Source organism: Rhinolophus ferrumequinum, chromosome 5 (genome assembly GCF_004115265.2).
Source record: "Rhinolophus ferrumequinum isolate MPI-CBG mRhiFer1 chromosome 5, mRhiFer1_v1.p, whole genome shotgun sequence".
Taxonomy (NCBI): domain Eukaryota; kingdom Metazoa; phylum Chordata; class Mammalia; order Chiroptera; family Rhinolophidae; genus Rhinolophus; species Rhinolophus ferrumequinum.
In genome coordinates, this window is record NC_046288.1 from 2,364,845 (window position 1) to 2,387,457 (window position 22,613).

The 22,613-nt window shown below is 42.9% G+C and overlaps 1 protein-coding gene across 19 annotated transcripts in view; it reads left to right on the forward strand.

Annotated features, from left to right (window-relative positions):
- SVIL (supervillin) overlaps positions 1–22,613 on the forward strand; it is a 222,548-nt gene that overhangs the window by 195,850 nt on the left and 4,085 nt on the right. For 13 of the 19 annotated variants that reach the window (XM_033105614.1, XM_033105615.1, XM_033105616.1 and 10 more), the window contains 13 exons: positions 1,237–1,392; positions 2,511–2,647; positions 3,296–3,443; positions 3,570–3,715; positions 4,903–5,078; positions 7,821–7,965; positions 8,398–8,674; positions 13,544–13,695; positions 15,932–16,037; positions 16,699–16,906; positions 17,888–18,033; positions 19,812–19,967; positions 21,615–21,758. In XM_033105614.1, coding sequence (XP_032961505.1) covers positions 1,237–1,392; positions 2,511–2,647; positions 3,296–3,443; positions 3,570–3,715; positions 4,903–5,078; positions 7,821–7,965; positions 8,398–8,674; positions 13,544–13,695; positions 15,932–16,037; positions 16,699–16,906; positions 17,888–18,033; positions 19,812–19,967; positions 21,615–21,758 — 2,097 coding nt within the window. The remainder of the gene's footprint in view (positions 1–1,236; positions 1,393–2,510; positions 2,648–3,295; positions 3,444–3,569; positions 3,716–4,902; positions 5,079–7,820; positions 7,966–8,397; positions 8,675–13,543; positions 13,696–15,931; positions 16,038–16,698; positions 16,907–17,887; positions 18,034–19,811; positions 19,968–21,614; positions 21,759–22,613) is intronic. The other 6 variants (XM_033105605.1, XM_033105608.1, XM_033105612.1 and 3 more) reach the window with 1 other exon arrangement.

Sequence of the window (22,613 nt, forward strand, 5' to 3'; positions counted from 1 at the left end):
CATGGGAAAATGTCCCAAATCACTGCTTTGCCTAATCCTAGATTTTTTTATTATTAATTAATGCATAAACCAGTGCTTTGCAAATTGTTTTTGATGGGACCCTCAGGCTCCTGGTACATGGGATGTGGGTTGGGTGATTGGGGGAAGTTTGGGTGGGGGCAATGAAAGGAGAGAGAGGAGACAGGCTCCAGTTCTCTGTCTCACTTTAGACTAAGCTGTTCTGCTTTTATCTGCCCAGTAAGGTGGGGTTTCATAGTTCTGAAACAGTGGTTTCCTTGGTAGAGATAATTGCATGCATAATCTTGCTGTTTTGAATATTCTTCCTATAATTTTTATTTTACTGTAGCACCCATAAACTTATTTCTTAAAGTTTTCCTTTAAGAAATATAGTATTTTCATAAAGTGGTTAAGGCTTTTCAATGTAGCTGGTTTACTAAGAAAGTATATTTCCAACTCAGTATGCCATATGAATTGTTAAGGTGTGTTATATTTCTTCAGTATTAGAAACTCATCCTAGCAAAATACTTTTCTGAATTTCTCCCCAGTATACACATTTTTAAAAAACAATGAGTTGGAGAAATAAAGGTTTGTTGACACAAGTTTTAGATTCTTTACCTCCACTTTTGGGGGAGCGCAGAGGATGGCTTTGGGGTGATTGACATATACATTTGTTGGTTCACACTGAAAACTCAGCATCTTGTAATTACAGTCTTAAGTCTGAGAGCAAAGGATCCCAGGAAATCAGCTGCTCGTTCATTTTGCCTCCAGAAAAAGATGAGAACAAAACCATCCATTATGGAATGCCTGCTTTTCTACTTTTGGTAGAAAAATAAAGACTTTTGATGAAAGACATCTAACAGTGTTCCTTAGGAATGCATTTTCAACATCTAAACATTGTTAGGAATGATACCAGCTTTCACTGAAATTGCCATAAACGAGTCCAGCTTCTAATTTTATACTAATGTAGCTGTACCCCAGTGTCACTTCAATTCTTGCCTCTACATGGCGAGGCGTGACACTTGTCAACAGTCAGTTTAGACTTTCATTTCATTACAGAGTTCAATTCTTAATACAGTGGTTAAGCATTGAACGGCATAGTTCATCAAACTTGAGTTCAGGACTAACTTTCAAAGAAAAAGCTAGTCAATTATGAATAATTTCTGATTGTAAACATTGTCATTTCTCCTGATCATCTTGCTTCCCCCTGAGTTGTGTTTCCTATTTCAACCCTCCCAGTGTCCTCCAACTCCAACTTCTCAGAAGTCACTCTGGCAGGTTTAGCCAGCAAAGAAAACTTCAGCAATGTCAGCCTGCGGAGCGTCAACCTGACAGAACAGAATTCAAACAATAGCGCGGTGCCCTATAAGAAGCTGATGCTGTTGCAGGTTAAAGGTATTTAAGAGCCACAGAGAGGGGTGACATATTGACCAGAGGTTTCAATCTGGTAGCATCAGGAGTTGTGACTGCCCTTAATTGCCTGTCCGGGGAAGGGAATACACGCTTTTGGAGAACCTGATGTGTGCCAGGCACTCAGCTACCTCCTCTCACGTATGCTTCACAAAATCCACTAGGTGTTGTACTTGCTGAGGCTTAGAGCTAGAGTTAGTAATGCGCCTGAGGTCACAGCAGCTGTTGAGCGGCAGAGCTGGTTTGAACCCAGACCTCTCCCATTCCAGAAGCTCAGCTTTGGCAGTTGACTCCCCTTGCCCTGTGGACCCTGCCACACACAGTTAGCAGTTACCGGATACCCCTAAGTTGACTATAACTGTGTCATAGTCACGCAGTTCTCCTCATTGAGGTAAACATGAGACAGCGCAGGCCAGAGGGGAGATAGGCATATTCTTGGAGAAGAAATCCAGGGGAAGCAGAGGCAAATGAAGTGGACCTGGATTCCACTCCAACACCCTTTCTATGCACGGCACGGGAGACTTAGCTCTGGGCTGTGTGGACAGATTGTTGCCTCTGCGAGGCAGAAACACACTGGAAACCCTCACAGATGGAGAGGATACTTCATCTGTCCTTCTCCTGATGATTATTCTGTAGCAGTTGCCTCTCTGAGGGAGTGCTTGCCTCCAGGCTGATTCCGCTCAAGACTCTCCTGTAGTTTCGAGTGAAAACTCCGGGGGACCAGATGCTGTATGAAAGGCACACCCTCGCCTGTGGCATGCTGGCCGCAGTTATTAAATGTCAAGGTGGGCTGAGTGGAGAGAAAGAGACTAGGAGATGAGTGAAGGAAGGGCCCTCAACTAATTCACACACGTGCTGTAACAGGACACTAACAGCCGTCCTAAGAACCTGGCAACATTTGGGAAAGCACTGAAGAGAACATAATCCATAAAGCTGTCATTCTAAATCCTCCTCTGCCACTCCGGGTCCTGGGAACTAGTATTAGTAGGTGAGACTCCTTAGAATTGAAAGGGATGCTTCAGATGGGGGTGCTTCCTCATCCTTCCAGTGGCTGGGTGAGTTGTCCTTTCTGGGAAGATGGTGACTCTTTGCCTTGTGTTCAGGAAGAAGACATGTGCAGACAAGACTGGTTGAACCTCGAGCTTCATCACTCAACAGCGGGGACTGCTTCCTCCTGCTCTCTCCCCATTACTGCTTCCTGTGGGTAGGAGAGTTTGCAAATGTCATAGAAAAGGCGAAGGTTGGTATCTGCAATATAAAAATAGTTTGGTTAAGCATCTCATGTATACACCGATACAGTGTTGTACCAGTTGCCAGATGATTGCAAAGCTTCTCAAATGCCCAATGAATGTTTCATTTCAGTGAGAAGGGGCAGACAGCAGTTATTTTCCTGAATGTCTCTCAAGCTTTCATTATGTGCTTAAATGGGATGTTTTAGAAGGTTTCTGACCTAGCCCTCCAGATTTAAGTTCTGGGTTTGTTTTCACTCTTGTGTAAAAAAAGAAACTGGCACATTACTTCAAAGTTGTTTATCCCAGGTACCTATGAAATTCTGCACAAACTTAATGAATGAGAATTTCATGGGGAAAAGCCCAGAGAAATTTTTTTTGTTTTTTTATTTTTTGCATTTATTTTTTTTAAGCTTCACAAGTGATCTGTTGAATTCGAAGACTAAAAACTGTTGCTCTAAAGAATTGATACCCCTGGTCTTTTAGTTACATTTTCTTGACTTCATTGAAAATGCCCAACAACCAGTGCCTTGGGCTCCTGGGGTCACAAGGTTTTCCTTCCAGCCACACACCATTTCTTGTCTCTGATTTCAACGTGTGCCGTTCTACCAAGCCGCAGGCTTGTCTGCCCAGGTAATTGTGTTCCTCCCTTTTTTTAGGCTTCAGAACTTGCAACTTTAATTCAGACAAAGAGGGAACTTGGTTGTAGAGCTACTTATATCCAAACTGTCGAAGAAGGAATTAATACCCACACTCATGCATCCAAAGACTTCTGGAAGCTTCTGGGTGGCCAAACCAGCTACCAATGTAAGAGTTGACTGTACTTCAGAGAATGACAAGACTTGAATATCCTTTCTTCTCGCCCTCTTCATTCTTCTAAACCAGCAACTTTTCAGTGTGTAATGTAATACCCTCTTATTGTTCACCCCAAAGCTGCTGGAGACCCAAAAGAAGATGAACTATATGAAACAGCCATCATAGAAACAAACTGTACTTACCGTCTGATGGATGACAAGCTTGTTCCTGATGACGACTTCTGGGGGAAAATCCCAAAGTGCTCCCTTCTGCAATCAAAAGAGGTACAGGGAGTGGGAGAAGCACTCTGCACAGGGCTGCCCAATAAAATAGATAAGTGCCCCATAAATGTTAGCCAGTGTTAGTGCCGTCATAGAACAGTGACATCTTTTGAAAGGATATTTATTTGTGATTTAAAACCATTACTGCCACTTTAAATCCTAATATAGAAATCAGAATATTGTTCAGAGGAGTGTCAATGAATGACTTTCTATTTTAGGCAAAATGTATATATTACCTAGCCCTATCTCTTGATTTTTGTATAAACAATCAATAAAATATTTTTCAGTCCTTTAGTTCAAGAATAATAAATGCATACATGTATATATAATTTATTTTTATATTTTACCAAGTTTGTATTGGTTTTTTTTCTCACACCAGTAAATAGTTATTAAATACATATATTTCCAGTACAATTGTGTATTCTAAGTGTTGAGAAAAAAAGGGAAAGACAGAATTTCATTGAGTAGAACAATATTAGAAATAATGTTATCTGAAGTTAGATTGATTGTAGGATATGTACAGGCATCTACTTGGGAAACAAGTCACCCAAAAAGGAAATAATCAGGAATAATTGTAAAGAGAAAGTGAAATTAAGCCTCACGTGGAGTGCAGTAGAATTTGGATTGCTGTAAATAAAGGGAGAAATTATTCTAGGAAGAAAGAGTACAACAAACCATAGGCATGGAATTAAGAAATAGTGTTACCGTAACATATTCATTCAGCAAACCTTTAGTACGCCTCGCTATAAATATAAGTACGATATGATCTCTGCCTCTGAGGGCCTTGGAATTATATAGAGAAGACTCACTTGGCCCTCTGTATGTGGCATGTATGAAGTGGCCTGTATGTGCTAAGTGAATGAATGAGAAAAGGAGGTAGGGAGAGAAGAAAGGAGGGCGGGAGAGAGGAAGAAGGACATCCTTAACTCTGTTATGAATCAGAAGATTTAGGTGGTTTAAGAGTTCGAAGGAGGGAACGGTACTTGGACGTTTAGGACAACAAGACAGAAAAACAGGGCAGAAGCTGCCTCAGAGTGCCAGCTGGTCAGATCTTACGATCTTTTTGAGTTTGTACTGATTGTTCCATCGTCATTTGTGTCATCACCCATTTGACTCACTATCAGTAGGGACCCTGATTCAACTGGAGCTTGTCCCGGAAGTTAACAAATTCTTCTGTGCCATTCTCCCAGGTACTGGTGTTTGATTTTGGCAGTGAAGTTTATGTGTGGCATGGAAAAGAAGTTACATTAGCACAACGGAAAATAGCATTTCAGTTGGCAAAGCACTTATGGAATGGAACGTTTGACTATGAGAATTGTGACATTAACCCACTGGATCCCGGAGAATGCAACCCACTTATTCCCAGGTATCCCTGTGCTCTTTGATGGCATTGTAAAGCAAGCAGAGCCTCGGTTCTTTTCACAGTTGTCTACCATCGCTTTTCATAAATTTTTGTTTTCATAAATGACTGCAATGGAATACCATGAATATTCACAAAAAGAACGTGTCTTTAGTGTTCACATAACGAGTACAGAAATGTGGATGTTGTAGTCTTCTGGAAGATGTCTGTGTTATATTTCATTTCTTGACGTGAACAAATGGTTCTCACCTGCAGCATTCCAGATGCTAATGTGACAGATGAATAGCAATTGTTTAAATAAATTACATGCTGGTTTGAAAACTTCCCAGGGTCTGGAAATCAGGCATTGATCTGAAGATGCAAAAGTAATACATTTCCTTCTAATTTCACACCGTGCCAGCATAGTCCTTGAATTCCAGGATTTACCATTTATTTGCCAGTAGGTGGTGTTTATGCCTTTTCTTGGATGGAAGGGGAAAGGATATGGTATTGAAATAATGATTGTAATTTTAATATTTTCTACAGTGTAGTGAACTTTTTAAAAGTAATTTTGGCAAATCAACAGGATATGTACCAACTCTAAGAAATACGATTTTGAAAAAAATAATTCTTATATGCAAAGAGATTGTTGTTTTTCTTAGCTACAAGGAAAAAATTGTTTTTAAATTATGTGTGCCATGTAATAGCTTAGAAGTAGATGTGCCACGAGACAGCATAGAATATTAGGTATCATGCAACCACATTTTAATGGTTTCCATTGAGCTAGTGTACAGATTTCAACTATCCTACCTCGTTTCCTGTTTTAAAATCAAATTATTGATTTTATTATTATCACTATAGAAACAATTAAAAATTTTGTCAATGTAAGCAAAAAGTTTTCAAATCCTTTTTATACAAGGGCACATTTAGCCTAAAATTAGTATTGTAATAACTTGAGTTTTACAGACAGAAGCTAAGGCTAAAATATATATATATATATATATTTTATTTGGTATAGTAAAAGAAAAATATCTAAAGCATAAAATCCACACGTGGACAATTCATATTTAGCAGTGACATAATCATAGATTTGGAAGTAGATGAGGGAGGGAGCACCCAACCCCTGGTTTTTCAACATCTCCCAGATCAGAATCAGCTGAGGCGCTTTAAAAAAAAATGCATGTGCCGGACTCAGCCCTAGAGATGTGTTTTCAATTCGTGTGGGGTGGGCCTCATGTGTCAGTATGTCTTGAAAGCACCCCAGAGATTTTAAGGTACAGCCAGTATTAAGCATCCAGCCCTTGTTAAGAAACGAGGAGGCTGAAACCACGGACGTGCCATGACTTAACCCAGTTCAAACATGGAAGTCAGGAAAGGGAGAGAAAAAAGGCTACTCCCTCTCCGTTCGCAGCCTCACACTGCAACCTGCTCCCTCTCGTGTTCATGCAACTTCACAACGTTAAAGATACATCTCTAAAGCTGAAACCACGTGCTGTCTCTGTAGACATCTTGGCAAGTCTGCAGAGTCAAATTTATAGAAAAGACAGCCATTCAGACATTTTCTGGTAGAGACCACAGCCTTGCAGAGGAGTCCTGCATTTCCCATAGGTGCTGACTCTTGGTTCGTTCAGTGCCCCCGGTCTGTGAGGTAACAGTGTTTGTACCCTGGGTTTCATCCTTTCAATCTCCTTGGAAACAGGCAGCCTCTGTGATGTGCCTTAGCTGTGATGTCAGTAATTATAGTCCAGACCAAGATAGGAAGTAATGAGGCAGAAGTCACAGCAGGGCCCAATGAGCACTGCTTGTCACTCTGAGGGGACATACACATCTCAGTCGTGATTGACAACCAAAGATTGATTTGGAAGGATGAGAAATACCTGCACGTTCTTCTCAGGGCTGGACCCTCTACAGCATGCATTTTCTTGGCTGTGCAGGCACGCCTCGTTTAATTGCGCTTCACAGATGTTACATTTTTTACACATTGAAGGCAAGACCATGCACCAGCAAAAAGATTCCATCTCACTTTATTGCGATACTTGCTTTATGGCAGTGGTCTGCAATATCTCTGAGGTATCCCTGTACCTTTTTCTGAGTTACCTTTTGTTCCAAGCGCAGTTTCAGATCCTGAGATCCTGAGGCAGTACCACACCTCCAGGTTGGGCTGTGTCACTTCCTTCCCTGTGCCCTTGTGCTGTCCCTGCCGACTGTGTATCTAGTAGCCTAGAAACAAATGCGTAAAAATTTACTTTATGAAAGTATGCTCAGTTTAGTAAGAGAGGAGAATAGACGGAAGAGCTTGGTTGTAACATGACTTTAGAACTGGAAGGTTCAGAGTGAACTCCCATCTGTTCGTTCACTGGACAGGAGCTTGGTGAGCTCCTGCAGGCACCTGTGGGAGACATGGGAGGCGAGGAACATATGCACGTGGCTCCTGCCTCATCCATCCACCAGTCCAGTACGCCGACCCCAGGCTATCCCAAACACGAGAATTTGCTAGAAGGCAAGAAAAGGCCAGTCCTGACATGGTTTGCCATTCATTCCTCCTCATCCACTCCGTGCATACAAAGCATCTCAAGGCTTCAGGCTAAAATAATAAAATGTCACTTATTTGGTAAAATAAGTAAGAAGGAGATCATACTATAGACTACTTATGTATCCTGAGTGTTTTTCAATAACCACATTCGTTCAGTGGAGGTTCCTTTGCTTTGTTTTAGCATGGCTTAATCTTGGTTCTTCTCCTGTCTCCTCCCCCAACCCACCCACCTGCAGAAAAGGACAGGGGCGGCCTGATTGGGCAATATTCGGGAGACTTACGGAACACAATGAGACTATTTTGTTCAAAGAGAAATTTCTTGATTGGACCGAACTGAAGAGACCTCATGAGAAGAATGCCGGCGAATTTTCCCAGCAAAAGGTATGCCAGGTGACCAGGCCTCAAACCTCAGGGCTGATTGGGTCTCAACAAGAGAGGTCTGGAAACTAAAAGCCTTCCCAGGGTTCACTAGTAAACCAGTTTCTAGTTATAGTTCAACTGTAAGAGTGAACGTATCCCTGTTTGTATGTTTGGGTTTATGGGCGTCCCATTCACTGTGGTGGGGGGCGTATTCAGGCCTCCCTAAGTCTTTACCCTAACTGCAGCCTTCCCCGAAATGCATTTCAATACCCTGAAACAGAGTGTGAAAGCTGTACTCTCATGCCGTCCCATTAACAGTGAGACAGCATTGAGTGTGAGACAAAAGGGCTGGAAAAACAAGCAAGAGAACAGAATGTTTTTGTTTTGTTTTGTTTTGTTTTGGGTTTTGATTTTTGTTTGTTTTGTTTGTTTGTTTTTAATGTTCCCTTCTAGGAGGATCCCAGGGCTGAAGTCAAGCCTTACGATGTGACCCGGATGGTGCCAGTGCCTCAGACGGCCGCTGGCACTGTGCTGGACGGGGTGAACGTGGGCCGTGGCTACGGCCTGGTGGAAGGGGACGACAGGAGGCAGTTTGAGATTGCCAGTGTCTCTGTGGATGTCTGGCATATCCTAGAATTCGACTATAGCAGGCTCCCCAAACAGAGCATCGGGCAGTTCCATGAGGGGGACGCCTATGTGGTCAAGTGGAAGTACATGGTGAGCACCGCAGGTTAGTGACACTTATGTTCTCTTCAAACTAAGACAGGCCGGGACCCAACTCCGAGACTGGGAACCTCAGCATTGCTGGAACCAGGCTCTCTGTACACCATGCTCAACCTGGCTGCATGGCCGCAGTGTGTCAGCCTAGCTATTCGCTTTGAGAACCACTTAGCAAACCTATAGACAAATCCCTGACGACCCAGCATGGCTGACATCTGGGCTGTTCCCTGACAGAGAGCAAACTTGCATGTTAAGGTTTTTTATGACCTCCACTCCCTCCCCTGCCCTGTCCCCAGAGGTTTTCTAGGAAACCGATGATTTGCCTCCAGTTGATATTTGCCATGTGGCTGGATGCTGCTTGAATTAAAGTCATTAAATAAAGCATATCTGGATGATTTAGAACTGAGACCAAATGGAGTAGTAACATTATAGCAAATACGTGCCCCCCGAATTTATTAAAAATGGAAGAAGCCATTTCCTGTGAGGCTGAGAACTTAGCAGTTCTTTGTGGATCTGGTAGAATAACTACATAGTGAAACTCCTCATGTTCCTGCTGGTAAAATACCCTTTGTAGCAGGCTCTCAATTGTATGCTTGCACTAGAAGCAATGCGGGAGGACAGCAAGTGCACTTTGGAGAGAGAAGCGCTTTTCTTTGACCAGAAACAGCCGTTAACCCACACTATGCACAGCGTCCGTCATCACTACCCGTTTAGGAGAGAGCTTATGTCACCACTGTGATTTCCAGATCCAACTCCAAAAGGGTTGATTCACTTCCCTATAGCCCTCTTGCCATCCAGGTGGGGCTGTCCCTGGGCCACAGGGAGGTTGTCATTTGCTGACTAAACACCTGCAGACTTAGAGCCATTTGATTTCTTTCCTACTTTATCAAAAGTAAGTCTTAATCAACTTACAGCATTTACTGAGCACCTACTGTATGTGTTAGAGACATTTTGGGGGAGCAAGTAACTATTTCAAACCCTGCCTTCAAGAAACATATGGTATAAATGACAATGAGGCAGGTAAGGGGAGAGGTAACTACTTCGTGGTGATGGAGGAGAGCTCAGTTCCCTGAGATGGCATCTGCCTGCATTCAGAAAAGCCCAGCAAAGCAAGACCTGGGTGGCCAATGGACGGCATCTCCAGGCAGGCCAGGAAGACTGTGGGGTTCTGCCCAGAGCAAAGCTGCAGGCCCAGAGGTCCACCCAATCCACAAGATACACACTGGGGACTTTCCTGCAGACTTCCGTTGAGTGCCTCCCAGAGGGTCCATGGGATGTGTTCTGTCCTTACGCTTATTTCTCAGATAAGGAACAGGACACCAAGATTAAGTAACCCAGTGAAATCACACAGCTAGGAGAGAGCAGAGCTGGACACCAAAGCCCCTTTCCCTTCCATAGAAAACCCTGTTGCATGGAGAAAAGGTCACAGACCCTGGGGCTACATGGCTTGGGTCTGAATCTTCTCTCGGGCCCTTCATACCAGCTCTGCAGTTTGGGTAGAATTACTTAACCTCTCTGAGCCTTGGTTGTCTCACCTGGAAAGTAGAGCTTACAATACGCAGCTCACAGGATATTATATTCCGGTATGTATAATGTTTAGCACGTGCCTGGCACATGTTCACATGCTAGATGCAGGAAGTAATTGTCTTTGACATTCTCAGCAGCAAAAGCATAACTACTATATTTCACTTGAAGATGAAATAACGTGGATCCACCCAAAATAATAGCGATTTCCATGAGTCACTGTTGTAGCTTTAAGCTCCTTGATGTAACACAGAGTTGGCAAACTGAAGTAATAATCTGTGTGGCTCGTTGGCCATAAAGACAATAAGAGAGAATTTTGTGGGGGAAAATCTACTAACCTTTGGAGGTGGGATACAGGGAATGTTAAGGAACAACTTTGAAAGGTTACGTAGTTCTTGTTCTCAAAACACAAGGGGAACTGTATGTTTTCTAAAGGGAGACCAAGCGCTGTGCAGTGTGCGAGTGGGTCATGCCCTTACCCTCGCTGTTAGTTATAAAAAAGAAGTCATAGCAAGTGTATGAATGAATGAATGATTATTAAAATGGATTAATTTTAAAAAATTAAGATGTGAGGTCTTCACAGACTATTGACTTGGAGGCCCCTAAGAAATAATGATTTGAGCCAGGCAATTACTTTCTCTATTTTTCCCCCAGATAATAATGTGTTCCTCTCACAGCCAGATGCAGCACTATCTTTATGAGCAAAGTTATAACTTTGAAGAAGTCCAGCTGCAGAGAATTAAGTTAGAGTAGGGAGCATTCAGAGTCCAGACCGTCCCTCCGGGAGCAGAAAAGCATAGCCCAATGTCATGTGAAGTCACTCCATGGTCCTCCCAGAAGCCCCGGCCCCTTACTGACTGTTCATTCAGCTCCTCCTCGCTCATACCTGACAAGGGCTGCACCTGCAAACAGGACTGAACGTGGAGCTCGGGATCTTCTGGGACAGGCTCTGTAGAAAGCAGCAGCTGTAGAGGCGGCACAGTCATTCTCTTGGTGGCCGCCGGCCGGCCTACACAAGCACACTAGCTCACTGGGCTCCACGGAAGGGAGACTAGAGGCGTCGGTGGGTAGGTGCCCTGCCCCAGTCACCTCCTCAGGTACCCCAGGGCATGGCTCATGCGCCCAAAGGTCAGGAAACAAACTGCTCAAAGTCCCCAATGACACTGGGTCAGGCCACTCTGGAGTATGACACAGCTCAAGGTCCTGTCAGTAGGCGGTCAGTAAATGGAGTTCTGCTCAAGACCTCTTGACCTGGAGCCGTTCTTCATACCTCAGTTGTCTATTACTCCTAAAAACAACTACTCCTAGCAAACCTACTCTTGCAAGTATCTTGATGGCATGACTCACCAACCCTTTAAATTAGGCACCTGATGAAGGCTATAAAGATTATAGTCCAGAAGTTCTTACTAATAACAGCTTAATCTTTACTTTGCCAAAATTAAAAATCAATAAATGAATTACAAATTAAGTCATACATAGGATGACATTTGGGTATGCTGAAGAAAATTGCAAGGGAAATTAGTGAAAAGTCTGTTTTATGAAATATTTTTAAAGAAATATAATCCTATTTTAGATTCATACACTCACGTCCATTTTAGAATGTCAGGATTAAGCATGAGTATATATTTACACAGTGTATTTAATTGCTAGCAAGTACCAAAATATGTATCAACTGCTATGATATATTTTAAGCATGTCTTTTTTCAATAATCTAGTTAACACAACTAATTTTCACTACTTTGAAGAACGGGGTTTCTCGTCAAAGACAAACTTTTATTCCCATCTAATCAGCAGAAATTTCAATTGAGTGGCTTCCAAATTAATTGTGGATATTCGTAATCTATTTATTGATGGTTGCTCTTTTACTTTGTCCACATGGAAGTACACAGCCCTGACCTGTTCAGGTGTACCGTAGGTGGCACTAAAGACTGTGCTTAGTCAAAATAGTTTAAGAATTATCATAATTATTTATGAAAACTTTTGATGCGTCCTTTGCTAATGGGTCAGAAACTAAATCAAATAAATATGGCTTCTGACCTATTAAGAACTTAAAATAAATAAGCTTTCTTCTTATCTTCAACCTCAAGACAACTGTGATTTTGTAGATTGGATTGGAGCTGTGAAAAACTGAGGCAATATAGAACCATAGAATCCAGTTATTACCATTAGTTTTTTAAGGTGCATGGGTGTTGCAATCGTCAGCGCCCTTCCATTATTGACCCCCAGTTCCTAGGATCACCCGGGTATTTGAGTCAAGAACTTGGTCTCCTGACCTCACTCAGCCTAGAGGGCTCTGCCTCCAGGTCATCGTCATTCAGGCCTCCCCTCACCCACCTCTGCAGAAAGGCCTTCCTTCCACAGGCAGTCCCAATAACATTCACCCTACCCCTGTCTATTTTCCTCATCACACTTACCACTGCCTCAAAGTATCTTGCTAATCTGTTTGTTTATTAGAACAAAAGCAGGGAAGTTAAGTTGTCTGTTTTGCTTATCACGGCAGCCCTAGAATCTTAAAGAGTTCCTGGCACATAGTAGGTGCTCAAAAAATATTTGCTGAACGAATGACTGAGGAGAATCGGGAATGAGATCTGTTCCTAAAGGTAGCAATTTTGTGGTCTGAAATATTGTCTGAAACGACAACTTGGCCAATTTGTGTGATTGCTTGTCAGTGAGACCCGCCTTCTGTGAGCTTGAAGCCTGCAAGGTGCCAGACAGCAAGGATAGCCAGCATTTAATCCTGGCTACAGCCCTGGTGACAGACATTATTTAAATCCCAGATTATTTTATGAAAGTGATATGTCAGCAATTCATCCCTTCCGTTTCTTACAGAACTTGGAGTCTTCAAAGTGGTATTCTCTTACAAAAATACATTTAACAGACTAAAATTTTTTCCTTTGTGCTTAAAGCTGGCCCAGCTGTTGTTTTCAATATCTTTTCTCTACTAGTTAATCTTTTGCCCAAGAACAGTGTAATATGGAAAACGCATTTGCGTATTTGGGAACCGTAGGCCCTGCCTGCATTGTCAGTCACCACTTTCTCTGTCACACACTTGGAGTGTCTGCACCTTCCTCTAGGATGACAGATGTTTTTCTTAGGGTATAAAGAGGACCCTTCAGATCACTTTTCTCCAGATTGGAGTCTCAGGATCAGTTAGCTGGAAGAAAGGTGGTTTTTCTCTTCTCCTGCAGTGTGATTTCCTTTCCCTGCAGTGGTGAATGATTTCTCCTCAGCCCCGTTGCCCAAAAACTCTTTCTGTACTCTTTGTCCTCACAGAGCCTGGAGAAGTGAGCAGTGTATTTGCTCTTCTTTTGGCTTAGCAGCTCACCCCACTCTTTGCTGTTCTGTGTCTTTGCAGTGGGAAGTCGACAGAAGGGCGAGCACCCCATAAGGGTGGCTGGCAAAGAGAAGTGTGTCTACTTCTTCTGGCAAGGCCGGCAGTCAACTGTGAGTGAGAAGGGCACATCGGCTCTGATGACAGTGGAGCTGGATGAAGAAAGGGGTGCCCAGGTAAGTCCTAGAAAGCCGCTGCTCAGGAATGAGAGAGATGTCCTTTCCAGGAGCCCAGGAACCTAATGAACAAAGACAACTCAACGAAATACACTCTTAGTCCTGGTCCAGCTTCTCCAGACTTCAGGCTGCACTGCTCCTTACATGTCCCCACCACTCAACCAGGAAGGCCCACCTGTTTTAGTATGATCTTAAATAAAATATTGCATCTGCAAACAGTAACTCCACAAAACAAGGACAAAGGGCCAATGAATGTTTTTGAAAAGTTTCCACCTAACTAATCACCAAGGAATTGTAAATAAAACAAAGAGATGCTGTTTTCCACTTAGCATCTCTTTGCTAAGTGGAAACTTAGCAAAACTTCGTAGAGAGTTTTTTTAAAGGATGGATGCAGGCTGTCAAGGACACAGTGGGATGAGGGTCCTCTCATGCTTTCCTTGGCAGTGTGACTTGGAACAGCCATCCTGAAAAACAGTTTTGGCTCAAGAACCTTAAAATGTTCATAAACATTTCATCAAGTCTATCCTAAGGAAATATCAGAGATTAATGTAAAAATTCGTATTCCTATCTATCTGCATTCCTCAGAGCAGCCTGAGTGATTTTGCTAGAACATGTCCGATCATGTCACCTCCTTGCTCTGTATCACACTTGGCCTACAATCTAAGCAGCCTCCCCATGGGCTACCAGCACCGTCGTGGTCGCTCTGCACAGCTCTCCAACCTACCCTGGTCTTTCACCAGCCCCCAGCTGCCCCAGCCTTCTTGCTGTTCCTCAGACACACCTCTTTCCACCCACCCCAGAGCCTTCGCACTATTTCCCCTGCCTGGAATGCTTCCCCTGGATCCATATGTAAGTGTCAACCTCATATGATTCGGGCTTATGTTCCAATGTCACCTCCCTATTTTATGCAAATCCCTTCCCTCTTTTCCCATCATTCTCTGTCCCTTTATGTTTTTCATAGCACTTACCACTATGTAAAACTACATAGCCATTTTATTTACTTATTTATTATCTGTCTTTGCTCACAAACATTGAAGAGACCCTGTCTGTCCTGGTCTTAGTCACCATTATAACCCCAGGACGTGCATAATGACAGGCAGGGACTACTGCCCAAATCCAAGGTTTTGTAAACATTCTTTTTAGTGTTTGGATTGTCTATGCCTCAGGTTCCATCCTTTAGTAATTAAGAGCTAACTCTGAGGTTTTTGGGAAACGTGACACATAGGGGAGTGAACAGAGGAATTTTTCTCCAGAAATAGAGCAACACTCACTTAGCCTTCCAGATTTCCTAAGAACCAATCCTCTTCTACTATGGACTATATTTTACAAACAGTTGTTAATTGACCATTCAGTTTGCATTTATTTGTAATAGGTGGTAATTTCAGCTGCCCTCTTTTTTTTTTAAAGGCCATCAATGACTATGTTTTAATCATGCCTTCAAAATCATCCTTAGAGTTTTGAGTCTTAATCTCGCCAGTTGGAGCATATCATTTTTTTAATCAATCCAACAGATGGAAAATCACTAGACCTATACAACACTGCCACAAAATGGCACTTAATTATGCGAAATGGGCCCTGAGATTGATAAGTTAACTCATGGTGAAAAAAGCTTCCATCTTCAGTGCTCCCCGACTGCCAGCCTCAATAAACAATTTCCTCTTTCAGGGAAAATGCCAAAATGAGAGTCAGTTGACTCAACGCTCACATTGCCATGGTGCAGGTAACACCTGACGGAAAACAGCACGTTAACAGGCGAGAGGTGGCTATGGTTTGTAGGCGTACAGCAATAGGACCAAACTCTTGGAAAGGTTGCCAAAGAGACAGTACTTTCTCCCAGAACTACTAAGTCAGTCATTAGTCATTCTCATTGCCGGGAAGAGTCCTTCGTTAAAAACGTGTTTACATCAATCATGTCATATCTATACCATGAACCACCATTTAAATATCCCAATTCACATTTTAAAAATATATTCAATGACAAACATTAACTGTAGAAAGCAACATAAAACAGCAATCCTGTTTTTTGTTTGGAAAAACTATCTACCTGAAAAATACTTTGAAAGGAAAGCGATACACTAGAATTTTAATAGCAGTCAGCTTTCAATAACAGTATAGTCACTGGGTTTTGTGTGTACTTCTTGATACTTTTCAGATTTTCTACAACAGATGTGCATTATTTTTTATGCCTGTGAAAAACCGATACATGTTACTTATTCTAATGTGTTTAAATTGGAAGGTCCAGGTTCTCCAGGGAAAGGAGCCCCCCTGTTTTCTGCAATGTTTCCAAGGGGGGATGGTGGTGCACTCCGGGAGACGGGAAGAAGAGGAAGAAAATGTGCAAAGTGAGTCACTTTTACAGTTGGAATTAGAGTTGTTTTTCCTCTCCTGGAAGGTATTTTTATAGGCGTGGGGCTTTAAAGTAAGTCTCTCTTCATATAGCTGTGGCTTTACCACAGAAAGCCTCCTAATGTTTGCCTTATAAATCAGCTTTATGGGGAGCTCATAACCCTCACCCCTCTTGTGGAGTGTACCTCAAGATCCTACTTTGCATGCTGGAGGCTGGAAGATTATTTCACCTTAAACAGAATCCTCACAGTGACTCTGTCTCTTTTTAGGAGGAAAAAAAAGTCAGTGGATCTTCTATTATAAATTATGAGTTTTCTATTGGCCAGCATCCAAAACAAAAAAACAACAAAAAAAATCTTAGCTTTAGAGGCTTTTAAAACATGCCTGTTATATGACTTACCTAGGCCTTTATAAATTTTGTAAAAATGGTTTCTCTGCATCGTGAACTTTTGGCAACCTGCTTCTAACTCCAAAAGGATTTGCTTTCTTGGCTGGCAGTGAGACAGCCGGTGACTTCAGCGGTGGCATGACCTCAGCTTCTACTTTCCCTTAAGTCACGGGGCAGTGTTTGTTGTTGACTGCCCAGCAGAGACCCAGAAGGGCAGGTCTCCCTGTGTAGCACACACCCTAACCCTGTGCCGTTGGTGCCCCCTGCAGGTGAATGGAGGCTGTACTGTGTGCGAGGAGAAGTGCCCATGGAAGGAAATTTGCTGGAAGTGGCCTGTCACTGTAGTAGCTTGAGGTCCAGAACGTCCATGGTTGTCCTCAACGTAAATAAAGCCCTCATTTACCTGTGGCACGGATGTAAAGCCCAAGCCCACACCAAGGAGGTTGGAAGGACTGCAGCAAATAAAATCAAAGAACAGTGAGTGTTGTGTGTGTGAGAGCCTCTTCTGGAAGCAGCTACCCCCGGGACACTCAGGCAAAGGCGGGAAGGGTTCTCAGGATTCCCAGTGGATGTCCCGGTGTGCTTACAGTAACAAGGGGAGTTATGACCATTGCCAGGGGCCTCTGACATGCCCACTACATCTGACACACATCTCAGCCAAAACGTCCAACTTAAGGGCTTCTTCCACTTTCTGAGGATTTACCTGCCTCAGCAAAAGGCAGGGGGAGGGTCGCAGGAAAGGACCCAACAAGGACTTTAGTTTCTTTGTAGGTGTGATTCAGCTTTGAATTATAAGCCCAGAGTCCTTTGTTACTTAAAGAGAGCAGATTTCAAGTATCTCTTAGAAGTTCTGGCAGACAGTGGCATCGCAAAATGCAGTTAGCTAACGAGGAGTTTGGGAAACCACAACTGTGCCCGACTATAAGATGCCGCCTCTTTAGAGAATTGCTATTTCTACATTCTCGAAGGCAACCACCTGACAGTGAGTTCTTGGACCCCTGGGGCACGTCTCAGGCCCAGCACAAACACAAAGAGCTCATTCCCTCATTCATTCAACAAAAGAGCTCATTCCCTCATTCATTCAACAAAAATGATTGAGTGCCTACTTGGTGCCAAGCACAGATTTAAGGACCAGGGACTTGCCAGTGAACAAACCCAAGTCTCTGTCCCCATGAAGCTTATGTTCCAGCAGGAGAGAACCAGGAATAGCAAATATGTGTGTTATACATAAAAATGAATATCATGTTCATTACATCTTATATGTAATTGTACATTCCTCTGTAAGGGCCAAGCCACCGCTACACACACTCATAAACTACAGAGCATGTTTTTATTCATTAGTAAGAGTTGTTTCAGTTAGAAAGTAGTAAAAGAGAGATGGTGAATAAATCTGTAGATTTAGTCTTGAATTATTTTGTACTGCCAACACTTTCAAAGCTTAAAAAAAAAAAATTATTGGTCTCCATGCAGATGCCCACTGGAAGCAGGACTGCATAGCAGCAGCAAAGTGACAATACACGAGTGTGATGAAGGCTCCGAGCCTCTGGGATTCTGGGATGCATTAGGAAGGAGAGATAGGAAAGCCTACGACTGCATGCTTCAAGGTAAAATTGCATTCCATAGCCTCTGATCACTAATTTATTCAATACATATTTATTGAGCATCTACTATGTACAACACAATGAATTAAACCTAGGCTAGGTCTTCACAGGTCTACAATCCAATAAGGCTAAATGAGATGTATGCATAATTGTAATGCCAAATAAAAATTATATGTGTCATAAAAGAGGTACAGGTGAAGGAGGTTGAGGGTTTAAAAGAAAAAGCATTACTTCCACAAGGAAAAATCACCCCCAGCTGCATAGAGACACGGCATTCACATGGAGCTAGAGGTAGGTGTGACTTGGTAAGAGAAGGGAAAAAGAGAAGAAAATGCCAGGAAACCAGATGAGCAATAACACAGTGTGAACTTATAGAACCAGATGCCTTCAGTTTGGCCAGCATCCAGGGTGCAGGGAAGTAGCAGAGTTTAAATTAGAGAGCAGGTCAGTTTTGTATTTAAATGCAGAGAAGTACAGATCAACTTAAATGCAAATTAACATAAGAAGAAAAGCTAACAATTATTAAGCTGTGAGGATGATTCAGGCACTAAACACTTGGTAGATGTTAACTAAATTTAATTCTCACAACCCAGCACTCTACCATATTTACCGACGAGGACACAGGCATAGCAAAGTGAATCAGCTTGTCCGAGGATGGACAACAATGGCATGGATGCATAACCACTCCATTTTAGCTCCTCTCAATTGTTATCAACTTTCCTATATATATATATATATATTTTTTTTTTAATAATGTATATTGGTGATGGAGAAGGTTTGAAAATACAGAGAAGTTAAAAAAGAAAATAAGTCACTTATAATCACATCTCTCAAAGATAACCAAAAATTAACATTTCTCTGTTATATATACATATCTATTTTTTAAAATAAAACAGCATTATACATGCTGTTTTGTGCCATGGTTTTTCCCTTTATTATGAACATTTTCCCAAGTTGTTAATAATTTAGACTCTTACTGGCTACAGGGCATTCCATGAATATTCTATAATATATGACATTTTCTACTTACCCTGTCTCTTAGAGTTGGAGAGCTGAGTTATTTCCAATTTTTCTCTATTATATAATAATATAGTTGTGAATAATTTTTAAAATAATAATCTGCATTCATTCCTAGTTAAGGTAAATTCCTAGATATGGAACTGCTGTGTTCAACTAATAAAAGTTTTATAGTCCATATCCACAAGTGTATCAGAACATTTACACAAAGTTCATTTTCACCAGCAGTACACAAAAGTGTACATTTCTAAGCACACACAAAACTACATTACCAAATTGCCAAATTGCCAAAATTGATGGGGAAAAATGCTATCTAAGCACTGTTTTCACTCCATGTCTTAAATTAGAAGTACCATTAAACACTTTCTATATGTAATTTTTAGCCATTTGTATTTCTACTTTGGTGAATGTTTTATTTGTGCTTTTCGCACATTTTTGTTTATATGCTAAGGATATTAACAAGTTTCCTTTTTTCCCATTTTGTCACTCACCTTTTCATTTTATTTGTTGGTTTGCTTTTTTGCAATGTAATTTTTCATTTTTATGCTGTCGATACATAAATCTCTTCCCCTTTTATGACTTCTTTTACAATTATGGTAAAAAAAAAAAAAAAAACGGCCTTTCTCACCTCAAGTTCAGAGAAACCTTACCTGTTTGTATACTAATTCTTTGATTATTTCATGTTTTACCTGAATTCTCCAATCCATCTGAAATTTACTTGGGTGCATATCTTGTCTTTAGCTTTGTTCTCTTTTCTTTCCTAGATCCTGGAAATTTTAACTTCACACCCCGCCTGTTCATCCTCAGCAGTTCCTCTGGAGATTTTTCAGCCACAGAATTTATGTATCCTGCCCGAGACCCCTCTGTGGTCAATTCTATGCCTTTCCTTCAGGAAGATCTGTATAGCGCACCGCAGCCAGGTACGGCCCTCAGAGCAGTCGTCTTGCTGAGCAACAGAAGATATGCCTTCCAAAAAGCCTTTTTATTTTCCTTTTGCATTTGTTAGGCAGTTTTTATTCGTCAAGTAGACTGCCAGAACTTTTTATATTATCTCATTTAATCCTCACATCTACCCCAAAAGGAAAGTGACATCAACCACATATCATAAGAAGTTGAGGCTCAGTCACTTAACTCGCCCAAATACATCAGTTAAGAATAGGTTGAGCACAGCAGCGTCAGGCCGGGTGTGTCTGCTACTCTCCCAGCCTTCCCTAAGTTTTCTTGCTTCACGGTCCACACTTGTCTGCCTCTGTTCCTGCCATCATGTTTTCGTTCAAGACAGAAAAGTGGGAGTCGGACAATGGGCAGTAATGGCCATGTCTCTCCCCTTTATCAGATAAAACAAAAGCTTTCCCTGAAGCCCCCAGCTGAGTTCTGCCTACATCCCTCTGGTCAGAGCTCTGTCACATGGCCAGCTATAAGGGATCCTGGGAAAGCCAGTGCCAAGGAGCAGGAAGTTGGGAGTATCTGCTGAGTTAGCTAAAGAACAGTGCCTGCCATACCAAGGCTGCACAGCAGAGCCATGGCTCTTGCCATGTTTTCTAATACCAAGGTCAGGTCTGTTTCTACTTGACTACCACCTCCAGACAGCCTCTGTGCTCTTCTGGTTGAGGCAGTCAGAGTCCCTGGAGACTGGGCTGCATAGACCCTCCCTCTTTCCCTCCCTCCCTGCGGTCATGCCTGTGGTCAGCGGTCCCGGCACTCGTGGCTTCTCCCCTCTCCCATTACAAGAGCCTGGAGCCACAGCCAGGAACGTCACCTGCCACTGCAGCCCAGGTCACCACCTTCAAAGCTTGACTGGTACACATGTCATATTGTGGGAAATATTTGCAAGGTATCTTAAACCGGGAGACTGCTATTCACGCTCTTCATCCTTTGGCTCAGGATTGGTTATCAACCTCCCCTGGGCTTTTCAAGTGGGTGGTTTGCACAGAATCCTAAAATGTATGCTAGGAAAGGACTCAGGATGGGCCAAGCTAGCAAGTGATAGCCCCTTTACCACATGGGGTAAGAGTCAGGCCGATTGTTGGATGAAAAGATGAAAACAAGGAACGCTTGATTTTTAAGCCCCATTTCTCTCTAACAGAACCACAGACTGCCCTGACCTGCAAAGCAGTCCTATGTGGGGCAGGCACGTCAGTGACCTGTAGGGCCAACATGATGTACTCTCCAGGGTTTCATATGCTCTTTAGAGATAAACGGTGCTAACAAGCCCGTGGGTGGCATGTGCATTCTTCCTTCCACTCTCAGCACCCTGCCCGTGCCCAGGAGGGCCACTGGCAGGCCTGCGATTGAGGAGGTGCCAAGGAAGAAAGCTGAAGGAAAGATGAGGTGAGGAAAGGAAAGAGGCCCTCTTCTCTCTGCCTAGAAGTCTTTCCTGATTTAATGTTCAAAGGGCCGAGGTATTATGAAGACCCTCCCTTTGCCCCTGAATTTAACTGCCAAGGGGATTCTCCCACTGACAAAGGCAGCAGGGAGGAAATGCATCTGTTAGAAGTTGGGGAAGAGTGACCTAGAAGCATCCGTGAAGGAGCTCTCAATTGTCTGGTCTGTCCTTGCCCTCACAGCACTTTTCCTTGTTGACAATCACCATGAGGTGTATCTCTGGCAAGGCTGGTGGCCCATCGAGAACAAGATCACGGGGTCTGCCCGCATTCGCTGGGCCTCCGACAGAAAGAGCGCCATGGAGACCGTGCTCCAGTACTGCAGAGGTGAGCGTCCCCAGGAAGTGGGCTGGGGTGATGGACAAGCCAGGACCCCTCAGCACAGTGACCAGTGTCCATCCAGAGACTAGTGCCCAGCTGGTTTTCTGCAGACTTGGTCGGATTCCCAGACCAGGCTTTCCCTTTTTGTGGGTGCCAGCCAGCCTTGGTAAAGCCCAGCAGACAGTGGTGAAACCAATGTTTTTCCCTTTAACTTTTGAGGCTTATTCATTTTGAAACTAGAATATTCTCAGCTGCCAGCATGAATGAGATTTCATGTTTCTCTTCTATATTATGAAGCCGTGCAACTTGTTATTCAAGATGAAATGTTGTACAGTTGATCCTTGAACAACATAGGTTTGAGCTGTGTGGGTTCAGTTACACATGGATTTGTTTTCAATAAATATACAGTCATCCCTCTATATCTGCAGATTTCACATCTGCAGATTCAACCAACTGTGAACCCAAAATGGTATTTTCGATCAGTGGTTGGGAGTCCGCAGATGTGGAGGTTAACTGTACGCTGTATGCATTGTTCTATACCATTGTATGTCGGGGGCTTGAACGTCCATGGAGTTTGGTATTTGTGGGTGGTCCTGGAACCAGTCCCTTGCAGATACCACGAGACACCTAAGTTCTTGGGGAGGTCAAAGTTCTATGTGAGTTCTTGACTGCGTGGGGTGTCTGTCAGTGCTCCTAACCTCCGTGTTGTTCAAGGGTTATCTATATTGTGGAATGCCCTGGACTGTCGAAAACCCTCTTGTACTCAGGAGGAATCATGCCAGGGGACACGTTGGCCTCCACCCGCACACTGTCTACTGCACACAGCTTCACACTGTCGGGGAGTAGAAAACTGCCCCACAA